General features: G+C 35.2%; 1 protein-coding gene across 3 annotated transcripts in view; it reads right to left on the bottom strand.

Annotated features, from left to right (window-relative positions):
* Nucleotides 1-1068: 1068 nt before the first annotated feature.
* Nucleotides 1069-20012, bottom strand: part of LOC128184831 (protein PAT1 homolog 1-like) — an 89975-nt gene continuing 71031 nt past the window's right edge. Inside the window, exons 2-21 of one of the 3 annotated variants that reach the window (XM_052854445.1) lie at nucleotides 18956-19058; nucleotides 18012-18133; nucleotides 17356-17454; nucleotides 17109-17177; nucleotides 16790-16915; nucleotides 16121-16321; nucleotides 15715-15862; nucleotides 14234-14432; nucleotides 13949-14014; nucleotides 13294-13591; nucleotides 12589-12721; nucleotides 12512-12534; nucleotides 9838-9905; nucleotides 9218-9365; nucleotides 8917-8991; nucleotides 6071-6208; nucleotides 4721-4818; nucleotides 4253-4397; nucleotides 1371-1578; nucleotides 1069-1223 (exon numbers count right to left, since the gene is read on the bottom strand). In XM_052854445.1, coding sequence (XP_052710405.1) covers nucleotides 1084-1223; nucleotides 1371-1578; nucleotides 4253-4397; nucleotides 4721-4818; nucleotides 6071-6208; nucleotides 8917-8991; nucleotides 9218-9365; nucleotides 9838-9905; nucleotides 12512-12534; nucleotides 12589-12721; nucleotides 13294-13591; nucleotides 13949-14014; nucleotides 14234-14432; nucleotides 15715-15862; nucleotides 16121-16321; nucleotides 16790-16915; nucleotides 17109-17177; nucleotides 17356-17454; nucleotides 18012-18133; nucleotides 18956-19025 — 2574 coding nt within the window. In that variant the 5' untranslated portion in view covers nucleotides 19026-19058 and the 3' untranslated portion in view covers nucleotides 1069-1083. Of the gene's footprint in view, nucleotides 1224-1370; nucleotides 1579-2933; nucleotides 4398-4720; nucleotides 4819-6070; nucleotides 6209-8916; nucleotides 8992-9217; nucleotides 9366-9837; nucleotides 9906-10975; nucleotides 11143-12511; nucleotides 12535-12588; nucleotides 12722-13293; nucleotides 13592-13948; nucleotides 14015-14233; nucleotides 14433-15200; nucleotides 15342-15621; nucleotides 15863-16120; nucleotides 16322-16789; nucleotides 16916-17108; nucleotides 17178-17355; nucleotides 17455-18011; nucleotides 18134-18955; nucleotides 19059-20012 lie in introns of those variants that run through there. The other 2 variants (XM_052854443.1, XM_052854444.1) reach the window with 2 other exon arrangements.

The following is a 20012-nucleotide window of genomic DNA, read 5'->3' as shown; positions in this document are numbered from 1 at the left end:
TTATTGTTTATTTCAATAAATAATACCACACAATGTGAAGGTGTCACATACCACATTACTTGTAAGTAATGAATTTTCCAATTATCAAATTAAATCTATCCATTTAACATATTTTTCAAAATAGCGGTTCCCATACAATTCACCTCAGTTTAAATCAGCCAGTACCGGAAATTCATGTTTCCAGATTTACTTTTTTTCGTACTGCGTCATCAAAAAGTGGTGTATAGAGCCACCTTAAAACTAGCTACTTTTAGTATAGGCACGATATACAGAGCATTCTGGACTAAGGGATATTTGACAGGAAAAAAAAGTTTAAACAAATACAAGAGCAGAATTTACCCCTATTTGTTCATCGTATATCAGGTAGTGGTTAGAGTCCAAACTTTTCAAAACCCATGGCAAATTGCGAGGGCGAGGCCATGAAATAAAAATAAGTAACTGTTACTATTAGCATCAATGCTCCTTTAACTACATGTATACTTGTTCACGTGCTTATTTTCAGTATTTATATCAATTTTTAATCACACTCTAATTTCTTTCTTATTTTTTAATTGTTATCAAATACATCAGCTAAAAAATGTGTGTTTTTATTGCAATATTTACCAGAAATCCTGTGTCACAAAAATTTGGACCTTTGAAAATGACTCTTAGATCTATGTAAAAAGATAACGAATCCCAATTGTAGTTTTTTTTATTTTGATCGTTATTACCCGAGGTCAAATATAGAATTGCATTTTTACTTCTTCTTGTTTTGTTAAATTTCATCTTCTTTTTTCTTTGAGTGAAGATAATAATATAACCTTTTGACACTTTCCATAAATAATTTTCTGATCCTTTCAGTTGTTCATAATTTGAACAAATTTAAATCATAGTCTTGATTAAACAAGGAATTATACATTAACATATTATACTACATGTAGTATGTAACTAAGATTTTTTTCACAATTAATAACAACTTTTTCAATATCAACTACTGTGATAAAAAATACCCCCTTAATTGACTAATATATTATATATAGAGAGAGAAAATAAAACAAGATTGGGATCAAGGTTGTTTATCACAAGTTAATTGTAATAAGACAGTTATTGAACGCTGAGATTGACATATTTCTCCAGCCTCTCCATCTCTCTATGGGCGACTTCGATCTTCTTCTGGAGGAGGGCCTCCTCCCTTCGCTGCTGAGCCAGCTTCTGCTTTTGGGACTGGACATTTTCCTGATCGTCTGTTGAGAAGAAAATAATTAATAATAATCAGTTAAATTTGTGCAAGAATATTAAACTTTCTTCAGTGTATTAACTCATTTTTTCATCAATGAATTTCTAATATATGACATAAACCCTTAAACAATAAATTGTAGTAATTAACTTACCCCTCCATTTCTCAAAATCCTGTTTTTTGAGCTCTGTCAATCTGCGTGGTGGCATCTTTGGCTCCTCCTCGGAGACAAACGTCAGACCGAAGGCCAGCCCACCTTTCTTCTCCGTCAGGTCCTCGGTGACCATGGCACGGCGCACCTTCTCGTACACCTCCGCCTCCTCCTTCATCACTCCCACCTTGTTATTTTTCGCAAAACAACTCTGCAGCAACCCCATATCGATACACAACTTGACCGTATCAATCGCTAAGGCGTTTGTTAGCTAGACAATATTGTGACGTCACAATATGTGGGCGATTGTGACGTTACAAATACGTGATGTTACGTCATTGAATTGTTATATACACCCGGAATTTAGACTGGTTAAAAAACCGACATCAAAGTCCCTAGGACTGACTTGATTATCCTCATACCTCACCTGGAAGGTGTTCTCCGAAATTATCATTTAGTTTAGATTTGATCTTTAAACTGATACACATTTTCTATTTATATTCAAGATATAGGTTAACTGAAAATATGAGCCTATTTTTAAGTAGGAAGTTTAGATCTATCCTTCCTCCATTAGTAAACTTGAGATGCCAATCCAAGTCAGATAATTTATACCCTACAGCCACAGGGGCAAAACCCGTTTAAAAATTTATGGTTACATTGAAATTAATGTTAAAACGGGCGTTGCCACTCTGTCTACAGCTATTTCTGTTCGCTTCATGGCAAAATCTCGGTACGGTATTAGTAAAATAAATGAAAAAAGATAAAAATTATTCGCAAATTCATTTTCAATAGTTGTTTCAGACGATTTTGTAAATATAGTACTACTTGAAACAATAGAGCTATGGTTCAAAATATTTCTTCACTTAAGCAATACATATTGTGTCTACTGCATCTGCACAATGGAGAAATAATGCTAAATCAAAATTGATTTTAATTTTCGTATTTCGTTTTGTTCCATCATTTTTGTGCTTAGCCTTTTCCAGTCCAACTTACAACGAGTAAACACTAGGCCATATTCATAAACTCTGTGATTCTCCGTTGAAGTTTGCATAAAGTAGGAGTTGTTTATCTTGGTACGTACCTTTATTACCAAATAAACTTGCCTTGTGTGTGGGATAGAACCAGTCTACATTTCCGAGAAGAATAAATGAAATGTACACTGCATTTCAAAAGTATTTCAGCAAACCCAAGAACCAATGTAGAGTCAAATCCTACATCAATCTTATTAAAATGATATCCTTCATCCTTACCCCCCCCCCTCCAGTTTTCAATTCGTGGAGGATTGAAGATCGATCTTGAAAACACGGTGGGGGTTGGCGGGTTGGGAGGGTTTGGAAATTTCTGTAAGATTGAACCCATCAGTACTTTCAATACTTAGATTTGGATCTTTAGATGTTCCAAGTTCATCCACAGTAACTTTGTGATTGCATGACGTTTTTATACTGTGTCTAGATAATTTCACAATCATCCAACTTTAATAAAAATACTCTAAGACTTTCAATTTTCTTGGCCAATGTACATATTTTCACATTTCATCATAGACACATCATACAGTAGAGGCAGAGAAAAAATAATCAAAAATTTATTTGCAAATCTTTACTTTCAAATGCATTAGTGTAACAAAAGCACTATTACTGGGTGAAGAAAATCAAAATCAAAATGGTCTGTGTTTTAAGGCCTAAACATATATCGCCTGGGCTTAACAAATATCGCCCCACAGACATTAGTATCCTAAAACGTATATCGCCTGGGCATAACAAAATATCGCCCCACAGACCAAAGTATGATCAAGTATTGGTTATACAAGTCACTAACACAATACACTAGCTAGACTCTACCACTTACAACACAAATATTACTCTGGGCCCACCAGTTTATACTAGTTCCCTTATCACAGCCAACATTACAAATCATTTTTTTTTTTACATTATATAAAATGAATATTTCCAAACATGTAGAGGGTAAGGATTTACACATGTAGTAGATGGTGTTAATACATAATTAAATTGAATTACTTATTAAAATTCTTCTTTAAAAAAATGTGAAAGAAACAGTGCATCTCAAATACTGATACAAGTATGAACTCCTTTTTCAGATTGAAAACAAACTGTTTAATTGATTAGATATATATGTATATGGATATGGTGTGCTAGTTGCTGCAGACATTGATACAAATGTTAGAGGAAGTGAATCATGATTTAAGTTTTATGTACAAAAAAATGACCACTCTTAATTCAAAGACAAAAAATCTTTTCCTCTAATGAATCATGGGTAATTTTTTTAAACTTTCCCTCTTAGAAGACTTTGTGACAAGATCGAAGAAAAGATATATATAAATACACACAAAATGTTCCATGCAATTTCATTCGCTTATTAATAAATTCATGATGGGATACTGCCATAAAAAAAAATAAAAATGCATTTTTAAAATGGGAAGCAATATTTCTTTTCAGTTTTGGGATGAGTTTAACACCCATAATATACGTTGACACACAAAGGGTTGATAATTTTACATGTAAGTTCCAATAAAGAAATTCTTATTTCCTCCAAAAAAGAAAGGTAAATGATAATGTGTAAACAACTTCGGATCCACAAAAACCAGCTTGAAGAACAGCCCTAAGTTTTTTGAAATATTCTGACTCCATAAGCGATGAATCAGCCATGCACAAGTAACTCCAGACGATATAATCTTACTGGTGAGTTGTAACAGCTTCATTGCTCTGATGATCTTGCTTGATAGCTATCTTTTCATTAAAATTCAGCAAAGATTTAATTTACATTCTAATGTATACAATTGTCAAAATTCTTTCTCTCCAGACGAAAGTTACTCTAGTGACCAGACCAAGACATCACGCAGCCCGTTCCGGTTCAGTGAAGAGTTTAACTTTGTCTTCGATGACAGCGATCAGTTTTTTGTTGAGGAGTCGATCAAAGTGCTCCGTTATGGAGGCGTGGTGCTGTTTTGGGTGAACAAGAGATTCCGTTGGCACCACCGCAAGAATTCCTGCGAATTCATGGACAAACTGGCACCTGTCCAAAGATAACAAGATGTAAACAAACAAACTTATGCTTTTGAACAGTTATTAAAATTTTTCAAAAAATAAAAAATATAATTAAAATGCATACAATATCAAAATGCCTTGCTAGAAAAACTAAGGAGATATTGACAGTTTTATACAGGAATATTAAGTGATTTTTTCCCAGCAGGAATTATCTTTCTTATCAGGAAGTAAACTTTTTAAGGTACCTTAAGAAGCAGTCACATATCATGTGGAGAAGGATCTATCAGAAGCAGTTATATATCTATCAGAGTATTTATTAAATTCTAGTTATACGATGTATGTGTACGTTACCATAGTGATTCCAGCTGATTGTCCATGTCTAGAGGTGAGGTGTTGGCATGGAGAACTTCACCTCGGTGAAGCAGAGTACACACCAAAGAGCTGCCGAACTAGACAAAGAAAGAAGTCACCATCAAGTTGTTATTTTAGTTCATACATAGAGAGTAAAAGACACAGATACTGTGGAATCATTCGATTTCGTGGCGGCTCAATTTTCCTGGAATCCGTAGGTACCTTTCATCAACGAATTAACATCCTCCAGGAACTAATAAATCAGGGTATCAAAGGGGCATGGTCACGATTTTGGTCATATTTTATTTTTCTGTTTTTATTATTTACAATGCTTTAAGAATGCATTTCTAATGATCAAATGAAATTTGGGTGCCCGTCGATGAGTTTTAAGCAAGATACAGGGCTCATAATTCTTCGTCATGTAAACAAGGTTTGTGCCCTGTTTTTGTTTACATAGGTTCAATATACCTGTAAAAAATCTTTTTCAAGATGATTTGTCTATATTCTTATTCATTTTAAGCATAAATAAACAGTTCCTAATGTTTAACACATTCATTTTAGGTCTAAAACTGGATTTTTCACTTCAACGTTCAAAATGTAAACAAAAGCTTTGTTAACATAGCGAGAAATTGTAAGCTCTGTAACTCGCTTATAGCTCAACAAATGACACTCAAATTTTGGTTGCCTATTAAAAATGCCTTGCTGAAGCATTCTAAACATTAAAATCGAAAAAATAATTCTTGACCAAAATCGTGACCATGCCACTTTAAAGTCATATTTCCTTTTGTAGGAATTAGAGATTTCACAAAATAATGTCCCCACATATCTGTAAAATTTAAACAATCCATAAAAATTGGCCCATGATATTTAATGAATCCACAGTAGTTGTTGGTACACACATATACTGGTAGTTCTTTTAACTGCAGTTTATCAATCTACAGAAAAAGTTTTGTTTTTTCTCTGTGTACAACACTACTAATAATTAGCCTGCAATATTTTGACATCATACAATTCACTGAACATGTATTCATGTATATTAACAACAAGTTCACCATTTTAATAACTGAATGAGATAATTCAGTCTTGAACTCAAATCCATCAAATATACAATTGAGAACATGTATATAAACATGAGGTAATATATCCAACTTTGACCTGTTTGACATCAAGCATCGGAACTTTGACCTTTGTGTTACATTGAAACTCTGAACTTTGACCTTTGTGTTACATTGAGACTATGAACTTTGACCTTTGTGTTACATTGAGACTCTGAACTTTGTGTTACATTGAGACTGAACTTTGATCTTTGTGTTACACTGAAGCTTTAAACTTTGACCTCTTTGGACTGACCTTGTTCTGTATGGCGACAGCAGTGGTCTTTGACTGGTTTTGTCGGGATTCCTTCAGCTCCGTGGCAAACTCAACCAGACGCTGGAGGTCACACGTGTCAATCACACGGATCACTGAGTCGTGGAGACACATCAGACCCTGAGATATAGAGCAATTTACTGGCTGATAAGTAAATGTCTTTGGACTTCATTATTAACATCAGTTTTACATGTACTATAAACCTTACAAAATATAATTTGAGTTTACAGATAGAACAAAAACACATGTAACAAAGACCATGTAAACACATGTAACACCACATCGCACCATATATATAACACAATGTGAACAAAACATATGAACACAGAAAGTGTGATTACAGAACATGTGGAACAAACATCAATCATATCATGAAATCACGGAACACATCAAATGTTAAAACATGGAACATACCATAGATTTTACGCTAGTACTTAAAGGGTACCTGCAGCCAAGCCGATGTGAAACATATTTCAAAGAGTTTAATTACCAAAATGTAATGCAAAAAACCTCATCGAAATCGATGCAAAAATAACGGAGTTACGCCGCTTCAAAGTGGCTATTTTTACCTGCTTAAGGAAATCTAATCAAGAGAAAACAGAATTAGGCGATAACGAGGCTTCAGCGGAAGTGACGTCACGAGGTCAACACAAGGGAAATTTCTTCACAAAGCTATACAAATTAAATTCGATTTTTCAGCCAAAATGATTAATATAGGTCTGATGTTTTGACGTATCTATTTATTTTAAGTATTGTATATTTAGAAATTTGTATCCGTAATTATTTTATTACAGTCAGATTTATTTTTAAAGGATTTTAAAATTTGCTATTCTCGTCGCCCTTTTACCGATGAATACGATATCTTAAAACGCTTGCATGGGCAGATTTAGGTTCATTATTTATTCTTTGATTGCATAATATCCTTTCACACACGAGCGATCCGAGACAATGACACAGGTAAACAGGTAAACTAACGAAGCCACTGCTCCAGACACACGTGTATCTGCGGTATGTATACACATGGTACACGAGACTGGTGAACAAAGAGAGGGTTTCACACCTCTAGACTGGTAAATTGAATTGTGTATAATTAGCTACTCAATTGTTAAACAATAAAAAATAAAAATAAATAAGACTGTGTGAATCAAGCATTCGTAAGCTAATACATGTATCTAGTCCGTCAATCAGTGATTAAAGACAAATAGTAAAAACTAATGTTCGAAGTAAATGCCTTTATTGATACTTATCTAATCACTGAAATAATGACCAAATTCGGCAATTTAAACCTTTTTTATGTGATCAAGTAATTATTTTGGAAGTAATTACATTTACATTAAAAATTTACTTAATTTCTTATTTAATCAAGTGCAACTTTCTTTCGAGCGTTATAGTCAGCAATTAGTTAACACTTTAACTCCACGTTACTTAAATTGTTATACTGACAGCGAATCATTATGAAATCTGAATAAACTTGAACATTTTGACAAAGGATGTAAATAAATGTAAAATGAAATTCCATTATCGTATTTTTAAAAGAATACGAGACAGACTTAATCATGCAGCCATCTTGGACTTTCGCCTTGATCCGTTTATAATCCCGTGTCTGTTTGTTAAAGAATGCATCCTATTTTGATTGTTATTAGTCCTATATCATTATTATTGAATAATCGGGCGAAATCATTTGTAATTTTATGCCTTATACGAGGAATAGACCCCGCGTTACCCTTTACGAAATATGTATTATCAATATTATTAATCGGTTAATAATGTCATGGAAAAATCATTCGAAAGAATGACAATATTAACAAAATATGTTTCTTAAAACAAAAGTTTGATTTATTGCCATTTTGCTACATATGGTGTGCATTTATATGCAAAATGTGCAACACATTTGACTAAATTCATGAAGCAAACAATTTTCCGAATTCGGCATTTTTGTTCGATAAAAACGGGTTTTAACTCAAACAACAGTATATTTAGTCATCCAGGGTTGATAAGGAAATAAAACAACATAAAAAAATGTTCATACATCGATAAAACAATGCAAGAAAACGAACAGTTTTCATACGATATTCCTGTTTCTCATACAGTCGCGTTGACCCCGTGACGTCACAGTTCATCTTGCGCCAAAACGGCTTGATTCAAAACTCGTTCAGGTGTGAAATCGAGTTTTCCCCAAATATCTCGAAAACTACTTATGCGATCGCTGTAAAATTTTCAGGATGACGTTTTTACTCATAGATCTCCATTATACCAAAAATTGACTGGCACTGCAGGTACCCTTTAATTCCGCGATTCAAACGTTTTGCATCAAATCGTGAGAATATACATTTTTATCATAGTTCCATTTAGTTTATATCTGTCCAAAAAATAAAAGCGAGATTTTTAAATTCTTGAGGGGTGCTTCTTACAGTTTTACACGGATATTATTCCTCCATATAATTAGGAATCTACATCATATATATACACTTGAGCATTACCTCGTCTCCTTGATCCTTTTTGATCAGATATATATATATATATATATACACTCTAGCATTACCTCGTCTCCTTGATCCTTTTTGATCAGATATATATATATACACTCTAGCATTACCTCGTCTCCTTGATCCTTTTTGATCAGATATATATATATATACACTCTAGCATTACCTCGTCTCCTTGATCCTTTTTGATCAGATATATATATATATATACACTTGAGCATTACCTCGTCTCCTTGATCCTTTTTGATCAGATATATATATATATATACACTCTAGCATTACCTCGTCTCCTTGATCCTTTTTGATCAGATATATATATATATATATACACTCTAGCATTACCTCGTCTCCTTGATCCTTTTTGATCAGATATGCCATGTTCCTCATCAGTAACTGTACCATATTCTCTGCCTGGCTCTAGAAAAAAATATAATGAATGATGAAATTTATATTTTTGTCATCAATATAACACAATGTGCACAATCAAATGCATTTATCAAAATAAAAAGATAGTGTTGTTTAATAATGTGATCAGGAGCTACATGACACACTTATATAGGATTAAAAAATTAATCCCCTGCTTTCTTTCGAGGAAATCCAAGCATTTCTAATAACCTTTGTCTGTTAATACACAGATCAGTACCTTTTCCAGAAGTGGTAGGACCCGAGCCACCAGTTTCCTCCCTTTGCGGATTGACATGATGGACAAGAAATGATCATTGTTTCCTGGGCACAGTAAATATTTATAGAGATCTGTCAGCATGTTCTTCCTGTCTTCAAATAATGGTTTCCTGCAAACAAAGGCAAACATTTTGAGTCATCACACATTGCTAAAAACTTGCTTAAATGGTAGAGGCCATTTAGACACAGAGCTGAACAAGAATATCCTTCCAGGGCATTTGTTTATAACTGTGCATGTTGTTTACATATAGGTGAAAATCATGTTTTAACATTTGCTCTGAATATTTTGTACACCTGAAAAACTTATTTTTTTTTAAATACCATAAAAGTGAGAAGCTAGAATAATTGTGTTTTTTTCTAAATATTTACAGGGGCTAAAAAAAGGTAAAAAAAAATTGAGTCCAATAGATTGAAGTTTATGCCAAATTAGAAAGTGACCATTCACTGATACATGATCATTTCTGTGTTGCCCTTTTTCTTAGGGAGTGCTTTTACAATCTGACAATGCCTTATAGATCTTACAAAGAGGAAGGAGGGTATTTGGCAATAGATAAATCTCCTTATCTGCATTATATTATTTACCTTGCTTCTTCTGGCAAAGCTAATATTTTCTTTTCGATGTCATCCACATCTAAGAGAAGATTATAACCCTGCAATAAAAGAAAAAATTCTTCACTGTGTATACACTTCATAGATTTGTCATACAGATAATCTGACTGAAATTTTCTACACTGTCTGTTTCCACTACACAGACCTATGTTCTATACACATAGACCTACACTGATTTACATTCTGTACACAGACTTGTATTCTCTATAAATAACTTGTATTATCTACACATAGACTTACATTCTCATAACAGCTAACTTACATTCTCTTTACACAGACTAGCTTTCTCTATACACAGACTTCAGTCCCTATTTACAGACTTAAGTTATCTCTAAAGAATTTAGTTCTCAAAACACAGACAAACATTCTCTATACATACATGTAGATTTAAGTTTTTTACACAGACTTACAATCTCTATACAGATTTTTTTCTCTATATACAGACTTACATTCTCTAAACACAGACTTACATTCTCCACACACTGAGTTACATTAACACTTCAGTTCTCTACACACAAACTTAAATTCTCTACACAGACTTAAGTTTTCTTTACACAGACTTACATTCTCCACACACTGAGTTAATTACAAACTTAAGTTCTCTTTACGCAGACTTACATTTCTTAACACAGATTTACATTCTCTACACACCGACTTACATTCTCTACATGAAGACTTACATACGGACTTAAGTTTTCTTTACACACAGACTTACATTCTCTATCTCCATCAACAGCTGCCTGCTGCGTCTCAGCTCTACACACAGACTTACATTCTCTACACACAGACTTACATTCTCTACACACAGACTTACATTCTCTATCTCCATCAACAGCTGCCTGCTGCGTCTCAGCTCTAAACACAGACTTACATTCTCTATCTCCATCAACAGCTGCCTGCTGCGTCTCAGCTCTACACACAGACTTACATTCTCTACACACAGACTTACATTCTCTACACACAGACTTACATTCTCTACACACAGACTTACATTCTCTACATACAGACTTACATTCTCTAAACACAGACTTACATTCTCTATCTCCATCAACAGCTGCCTGCTGCGTCTCAGCTCTAAACACAGACTTACATTCTCTACACACAGACTTACATTCTCTATCTCCATCAACAGCTGCCTGCTGCGTCTCAGCTCCTTGGAGACATTCTTGGGCTCTCCTTCCTCTGAGTGTGGCTTGTTGTCACTCCTGACGTCAATAATTTGCCTGGGATTGTGAACACTTGAGGTGGTTAATCTGCCCAGAGAGCCTTCAAACTGAGCTGTAAACAATTTACAGGCTTTATAAAATCTATCAAAAATCAAACTATGTTGTAACAACTTACAGGCAAACTTAAATCTATTAAAAATCAAACTAACTGTAATCAATTTACAGGCTTTCTAAAATCTATCAAAAATCAAACAGAGTTGTAAACAATTTACAGGAATAATAAATCTATTTTCATTTAAACTAGGTTATATGCAAGATGAAAATTCGCTTTTTCAGGTTGTTTTAAACAGATTGATATTGTTGTTGTTGTTTAGGAAAAAGCAATTGATATGTAGAGATTTTGGTTCATGATTTACCTACACTAGTAGTGTTACATGTTATGTAAAATTTATACTAACTATATAATAGTGCATGGTTACCAAGGCACTGAATTCATTCAAACTTACAAAATTGACAATTGAAATTAATCTATACTTTTAGAGCTCAAATGACACATTCTTTGAGGGATTTACATTACCTACAAACAGACAGACCGTCTAGATACAATGTATAGTAAAACATACAAATAGTTAAATCCCAGGAAAAAAGTTTTATATCACTATAAATTAGATTGCCTTATTTGTTATTTTTGATGTATCAAAGGTACTGGGGAAATGGCACTGGCTTACCCGTGTGTAAATTAAGAAATAAAGTATGAGTTATCGTGAATGTTGCAGAATAACCTCCGAGGTTAAGAAATGTTGTTTGGAAATATAAAAGCTGAGGCGTTAGCAGAGGCTTTTATATTTCAAACAACATTTCGAGACCGAGGAGGTTATCCTGCAACATTCACGAAAACAAGAACTTTATTTTTATTCTACTAACAGCCCAGTATTTCTACAGTTTGTTTTTCCTATAGAGAGACAATCTAGGTCATTTTGATGGCTGTTCCGTGTAACCCCAACGGTTTTGTTAGTAATGTTTACATGTGTATCGATCAAAGGAATCACAGGCAGACGACAGAATTTTTCTTTGGATTTTAATACTCTTCACTTATTTATAAAATATCTTTGAGTTATATTCCTAATATAATACGATTACTACTACTACACATTATATATTTCATGTAAAAACACGCAGTGAAAATGTGCTGGGAAGTCCTAGGAACAGCCGCATTGATCTCTTAAAAATAAACATTTGAGGCAATACACATCGTTTTGACTGGAACTAACACGTAAAATTGACATAGTTTTAAAACTTTTTACGGTTTGAAGTTGTATTTTCATGATCAATGCGAGACAAATAGGTATTTCTGATCTGATAATTTACTGATGACGTCAGTGATATATTGGAGAACAACGTCCGCGGCATCTCTTTGATCTTGGCAATAACTGTAGTAGAATTCATTCTAATGGTAAAGTTTGTCACTGTGTTAACTGTACCTGGAGGTCTGTCACCGACCTCACTATAAGAACAAGTTCATAGTAAGTATATAGTAAGTTATCGTGTTTAAGTGTACCTGGTTTGTAGGGCTTGGTCTCCAGTTTAGCCATGGCTGGTATGATGAGGTTCAGCTCCGAGTCCTTGTCGTCTAACGCCCCATTCTGCTGTCTCTTGAGGCGTTCCTCAGCCTTCTTCTTTAGGGTGTAAGTCTACACACAGTGACAGAATGAATGAATGATTGAATGAATTAGTATGTAAGCATGTTCATTGTCAAAATATGTTCTAATCTGGCCTTGGACTAAGTGATCCAAATTGTATGGATTTTAAGCTTTTCCAGAATTTAAACAGTATGGACTCATGGAAAAATATGAAAATTACATTGTCTCTTTATAACTACATGTCGATCTTAACACAAAAAGGTAATCCTGACAGTCTCCTGACAAGTTTTACCATAATGACATTACCATACATGTGTATGGAAAGTATTGAAGATCTTTTCAGTAAAAAGAATGCTCTTTACAAAGATCAGCTTTTAGATGCTTTCATTATCAGTAAATGTACATATTTATTGAGATGTTCAGCATCGAATATATTCATGGTTATGGTTGGTCCTCATTGTCGTAGAAATGCACACATATTATAAAGTAATAATTCAAAACAGGTGAAAACTATATTTCATTGGGAAAACTATCTGTACCTAATAAATAACTTTCTAAAAGTTAGAGCAAAATGACAACTAATTTGGAAACCAACAAAAAAGAATTGAAGGAAGCGTATTTACAGTGTAGTAAAAGTCATCCAGATAAGGATTCTCCGTCTGGAGCTGGATGAGCTGGATTTTGATAATCCAGTCTTTCTCTTTCTGGGTCATGAGTCCAGCGTAGGCATCCACCGATCGTTTCCTGTCTTCGTCCGGATTGTAGTGGTAATATCTCCGTCGATCATACTCTCGCCGGTTATCCTGGTAGTCACGGCGATGATCTCGGTTGCCCTGGTGATGAATTTGATCATATTTGTTTGGGTCGTGACCTTCTGAGTAACCTTCCCTGACATCCATGTTCATGTAACCTCCACGACTACTAGAATGATACATGGACATGGAGGAATGAAAAATATAAATAAAGAATACTTGCATATACAGGTGTAATAGGCCTTTCACAACAACATTCTTCAGTACATGGTTGATACGAAGTGAGAATCAGATTAATTCTGTAAAGGTCGGATACCATACAGTGTTCTAAAGTGTTAAAAAGCTTCTATAATGTCCTTATTTCAATGAATTATATGCAATACATGTATAGTAAACCTAGATTTGCTTTGTATTAACACTCTTACAATCCTTCTTCAGAGAATGCAATGTATCAACAGCACCTGATACACACATAGGACTACTACAGTTTCCAAAGAAGGCAATGATCTGGTATGAAATTACTTACTGCCCTCTGAAATGGCCCCTTCCCCGGCCCCTCCTGGGATCTGAGTGACCCATTGGGTGAGGTGGTCTATAAAATACAAACAACAATTTAAGCAAGACAATCAAAACTTCTGACACAAGAAACCTTCCCACATTTCAGGAGACTACTGTTAAACAGTTACAGTCAAAATGTTATATCAAATTCAGTTTCATTTCCTTTTATCTTAAAATTGTATCAGGATCCTCTTACGTGTAACATGTGCAATAGGATCAAAATTGCTTGTCACCATATTTTACTATCACATACCTAGGGCCCCCTGGGCTGCTGTGAGGGGGTGGGTAGGATCCTGGAGGAGGTGGGCCGTACGGACTGCCGTGTGGGGGTCCAAAGGGGCCTCCATGCGGGCTCTGTCTGGGTCCTGGGCTGTTATACGGACTGTGAGGGGGAGGCGGTCCTCTAAGCATGGGCCTGGGGATTCCAATGGGAGGCGTGGTCATTCGATTCCCTGTATCAAAGGAAAAATATTCAGTACATACTTACAAGAGTAATAATTTTAATATACCAGTACATGTACTATATACCTCAAAATTAGGTATTAGATATTTTTGGGTTTTTTTCTATTAGGTTCTAAAAGCTTCAGTTTTCAGTGCTCAAATATTTGTATACATCTTGGATGCTAGTACATGTATGTAATTACCAAAAGTTGAGCCAAAAAATTATTATACAGTTTATCAAATTCTGATGTACATGTACTAGAAAAACTTGAGTCTGCATTTCATAACAGACTCAAAATATTTGAAGTATGGTAAAACTTGAGTGAAAATTCATTTATGAAAATCAATGAAAATGATCATTCCCTTTACTCAAAAGCCAATGAATATTAAAATAAAGATCTTTTAGTCAAAACAATTGCATCATTGATGTGTACATAAGGAGGTAACACTGTTAACACACCAGTGATGAGAAGTGCTGGTAAAGGATCAGGATAAAGGTAAAACTCATGGAATCAACAAATCGTCCAAGAAAAAAAAATCAAGAGAACAAGTATTTCATTATCATGATCATGCAAAATAAACAACATCCAACACCTCAACAAAATAAAACTCAGAAGGTAAATGAACAAGTCATGCAATAACAGAAAACTTAGCTTGGTGTCACTGAGATATGAGAATGAACACTGGGGAACCATCAAACTTGGTCAACTGTTAGAAAAATAAACCAAAATGTCCCCCATGCAATCTGCCTCATCAAGGCAGTGAAATTCACACCCTACCCAGAAGACTTTGTAAAGCCCCTCGTGCATAGGCAGATAATATAGAACTCTGGGGGGTTCCGGGAGGGGGTGAGGGTGACCCCCTCAATACAACAGATATGGGGGACACTCTTCCTGGCGATGGTGAAGTGTGACCAAATCCTGCAACAGGAAACTAAGCATGGTGGACAACACATGTACAATGACATGCAGCTTATAATACATACAGCAATATTCCATGCACTCGTTTATTGACACATTAATTAAGCAAGAAGAAATTGATGCTAAGCATCTGATATGCAAATAACCACAAAGCCTTTTCTCTCTATATTAAAAACTATTCTTAAGAAATCAGAAAACCAAAATTCATTTCTGTTCTGAATGGAATCAACACAAACAGGCATTGAACATATAACAGGAATTCATCTGAAGACATGCAAACCTGGACCCAGTGGAGAAAGCCTATGCAACAACACAGGGGAGGATCTATTATTCTGAGGGGTGGTGGGCACAGAATCTAGTGGGGATCTCCTACCATTGAGTAGGTGAGGTGGAATCGGACCAGGAGGTGTGGGTCCAGGGGGACCCTCACCAGCCCGGGGAGGGTAGGGTCCCGGACCCAGGGGGGAGCGCCGGCCTTCCATCATTGGCATGTACGGTGGACCATATCCCGGGGGCATTCGCTGCAAAGAAAAAAGTATATTTTAATATTTGGACAAACACGTTTTCTATATTTTTAGTAGCTTGATGAAAAAGTTTTAAAACCTATCTAATGACCATCAAGAGCAACTTATTATCTAATTTTTTAACAAAGTTTCATTAACTGAAGGTTGACACCAGTATACAGTTGATAAAAGTTGTGCAAATGTTCAGACATGTCAAATCAACACTATTATATAGGAGGCCGTTGTTTACTAGTCTGTGTAAGCTACATGACTCACCTGTGGAGTCTGGTTTCTTGGGCCATGTGACCCAGGTAGAAATCCTGGTGGGGGGTGATGTAGATGAGGCTCAGGAAGAGGGGGCGGTTTCTGACCCTCACCCCTCAGCTGTCGCTCCAGGTCCTCTGCTGTCATCGCATGACCTTTTGACCCCGGAACTATCTGCTGTTCCAGCTCTTCCAAAGTCCTTCCTGGGGCACCCTGTGTGGAATAATTTTAAAGATCCTTATATGCTGACCTTGCTCATTTATTTCTGGTTTAAGATCACAAGAAATTACTACAAGTTTGAAAATATACTTTTTGATACAGCTACATGTAAATCTGGTATGAATCACTGACCACTTTGGCCCACAAAATAGGTAAACAACAAACCACAAAACCCTCTGACAGGATGACAGGAGCAATGGATCTGACCTTGACGCAATCATTCCTCCATTTATTTATGGTCAGTTCAAAATATATATTGTGATAAAATCATTTGCAACTTTTTGTGAGCAATAAATGTACAGCTTTTTGTATGGATTGAACTTTAGCTGTGGAGTTCGTCAACCAGAATTTCCCGTAGAGCTACAATTCTACAGCTTTGATTTCTCTCTGTCCATTGTTTATTTACTAATTCTAACAAGACCCTCCCCTACTACTGATGTTGTCTCCTTGTTGTCTCCTTACTTTGGCATGGGAGGTGCCCGATGCTGCCTTGGCAAACTCAAACAGAGTCTGGAGGTTGTTGACCGTGGGGGGCATATAGGCCTCTTTCACCGGGGACCCCCAGATGTTTCTGCTGGTCGGGGACACCTGCAAACATAAACAACAGGTAAGTTCATTAATTTATTTATCTATGTCATGGTCAAGGCACATGTCCCTGGCATTTCAACATTAAATCTAAACTATTTGTTTTACAATGACTGATAAACCAAGTTCAATGACTTATGCTAATATCTCTCGTTTGTGCACAATGGCTGTAGTGATGAGCTTTGACGTGTCTTACCAGGTGCTCCGTGTCCAGTAGTGCTGGAGGGGAGGAGGGGCCAAACAGATCGTCCAGGTTCTGACACTTCTACAAAACAAGAATTACCATCATCTTAAATAATTCTATCTAACACTAATACAGTCATTTTTTTTTTTACTTAAAATCAAAGGCACTTCTATATTTTTAAAACCCTGAATGCAGTCAAATTCTTTTTTCAGGAATATAACAGATTTTTTTGACTTGTCAGAATTGTACGTAGCCTCACTTTGGGTATTGGGCAGTTTTTGCTGACATTGAGGATGGCGGGGTCGTCAATTTCTTCGTCCTCCACAACAAGCTGCCGTATACTCTGTTCCATGAACTCCTGTGTTAAAACCCAAACAATGAATTACCAAACCTCTTAGAAAAATTATATCAGTACCTTCATACAATATTAGCTATTTCTAGAAATACAAAACATACTTTTCTGTGCATGCAGGTCCATAGTTTTCTGTTATATTGAAATGTTATATCAATCAAAGATTTGAAATGTGTGCCTGCCAATCTCACTGAAGTTAAAACTATTTATTTTGTGTTTAACTGATCAGATTTATTGTCCAGGCCAAAATAAAACTATTGTTTGTTTGGAATTGCCTCTCGCCTCATTGAAATACCCCCCCCTTCCCCCCAACTGATTAAATTTAATTATTGTAGCAAAAATAAAGAACTTCCTTTTATAAGGATTTTTTTTCAACATATTTTCATTAGTTAAACTTCAATATTGAAATATAAAAAAAAAAAAAAATCTCCCTTCCTCCTGCATCTATAAACCCCCTGGTGGCAATTCCAAACGAACATTTTTTAAAGGATGGCCTCGCAGAATTCTTACATACTGCAGTAAAATATTGCAATCAAATTTATCTACATCTTCTCGAATTGTACCTCTTGACTGGCATAGTTGTTTTGGTATTCAGAACCTCTCGATGGCCGTCCATACAGAACTTTGTCGCCGACTTCGATAACCTCTGATAGTTTTTCATGCTGCTCCTCCCAATCAAAGTCCTCTGTATTCAAAATAGTAGTATTCATTGAAAAAAACTTACTGAATTATTAATTGGCACAGCGCTGTTGTTCCACACAATCTGTGCTCATTATGCTGTCAATAAATAACTTTACTGTTTTTTAACTACAAGAGCAATAGAGCAGCGACATGCAATTTTTATCAGAATGTTACAAAACAGTTTTGATTATGGTGTTTCACCATAAGCATGCAATCGCAACTTCTCCGGCCTTTCCGGCAAGCTCGAAAAAACACCTCGAATGTATTACCTAGGCGTCCATGACAACCCCCCTTTTTATAAAACTTGATATAAATACAACACATTTTATGATCTGTTGAGATGTAAGCTAGACTTCATTAAAGTAAATGATATACCCTAAAATATAATACAGTAGTGACTTATAAGGCTGTCTAGCCGATACTTATATTAATAGGAAGCGACTCCATTTTGTATAAAATTCTAACATCCGGTAATGTTAATACATTCGAGGTGTTTTTCCAAGCTTGCCAGAAAGGCCTGAGAAGTTGCGATTGCATAAGCATGGCAAGACAATTTAATGAACTTCCAATAGTAAACATAATGGGGTTGGATGGAATATAAAGGTAAATGTTTCAGCAAAAATTATTTATAAAATAACAGCTTTTGCCAATGAATTTGCATGCAACATTTTCTCAGTATATTATAAGGGGGGGGGGGGGGGTTGGAAGGGGGAAAATTCACTCCATTAGGACATTGCTTCCCTTAATACTAATATTTCATTTGCTACAATACATCTGCAATATACATTGTATATAAAAAATATTTTACAGTGTATAATATACACACCATCAATGTCACCACCAAATGTCTCATCATTCATAAGATCAATATCCTCTTCCTCCTCAGGTGCTTCCATCAAATTGTTTTCATGATACCCTGCCCCTAGGGCCTATAATGAAAGGAATTTGATTTGATTTTTGAAGAATAATTGAATTTATCTCTGGTTGTAACCTGTTCCTCTATACATTATGTCTATTAACCACATCTCATAACATAATGAAAATAAGAACTGGTCATTAAGAAGATGCTCACTAGTTTGCAGCCAGTACTAAAAATAACAACAATTTACCAATCATCTTTTATCAATATACATTTATTTTATTATTATCCTTAATTTTATTGGTAATATGAAAGGAAAAATTGTTCACTGTGTTTATTACAAAACTTTTAATCTCAAAAGAACTAAAAAAAAAAAGGGGGGGGGGGGAGACTTTGGACAAAGTTTAAGTTTAAAATAGAATTTGAACGAATTGTGGCGAACCGTCTCAAACAAATAGGTAGAAGGGGCCTAAGAACCTGATGTCAATTATTCATCTATTAGAGATTTTGTTTGGCTTGATATTTTGACCAGCATATTTACCAAATATTGGGCAAGTCCTTCATAATTCATGCCTGTAAATTCATCCCAAACTTCTGTCACTTGTCGCAATTAAAATCATTATACTGGCGTGTCCCGCCTGCTTAATTTTACCAGTTAGAACCATTTTAACAAGACCTTGGACTTTCGGTTGGACGTAGCTATCTATTTCTTACGTCAAAACAAGTTAAATGACGCAGTTTCAAGCGAAATATGCACAGATTGCATAGTCTTAGCTCAAGAGCCAGACAAATCTTGTTGATTTCAAAGAGTAATGGCTGAGTGGACAGCAATGAAATAGACAGGCCTATGTCACATTGCTGTTTACACGACTACCAAAAGGCCAATCTCTTGTTAAAATAGTTCTATCTTTCTCATTAATCATTACCATTTCATGTGCATTTCTCTCAATAAACATACTTTTAAAAAGAATTATTACAGATATTCATCCAGATGTTCTCATATGATTGAGTAACAAAATTGAAG

This window comes from Crassostrea angulata, chromosome 5 (assembly GCF_025612915.1).
Source record: "Crassostrea angulata isolate pt1a10 chromosome 5, ASM2561291v2, whole genome shotgun sequence".
NCBI lineage: Eukaryota > Metazoa > Mollusca > Bivalvia > Ostreida > Ostreidae > Magallana > Magallana angulata.
This window is presented reverse-complemented; position numbering and strand designations above follow the sequence as displayed.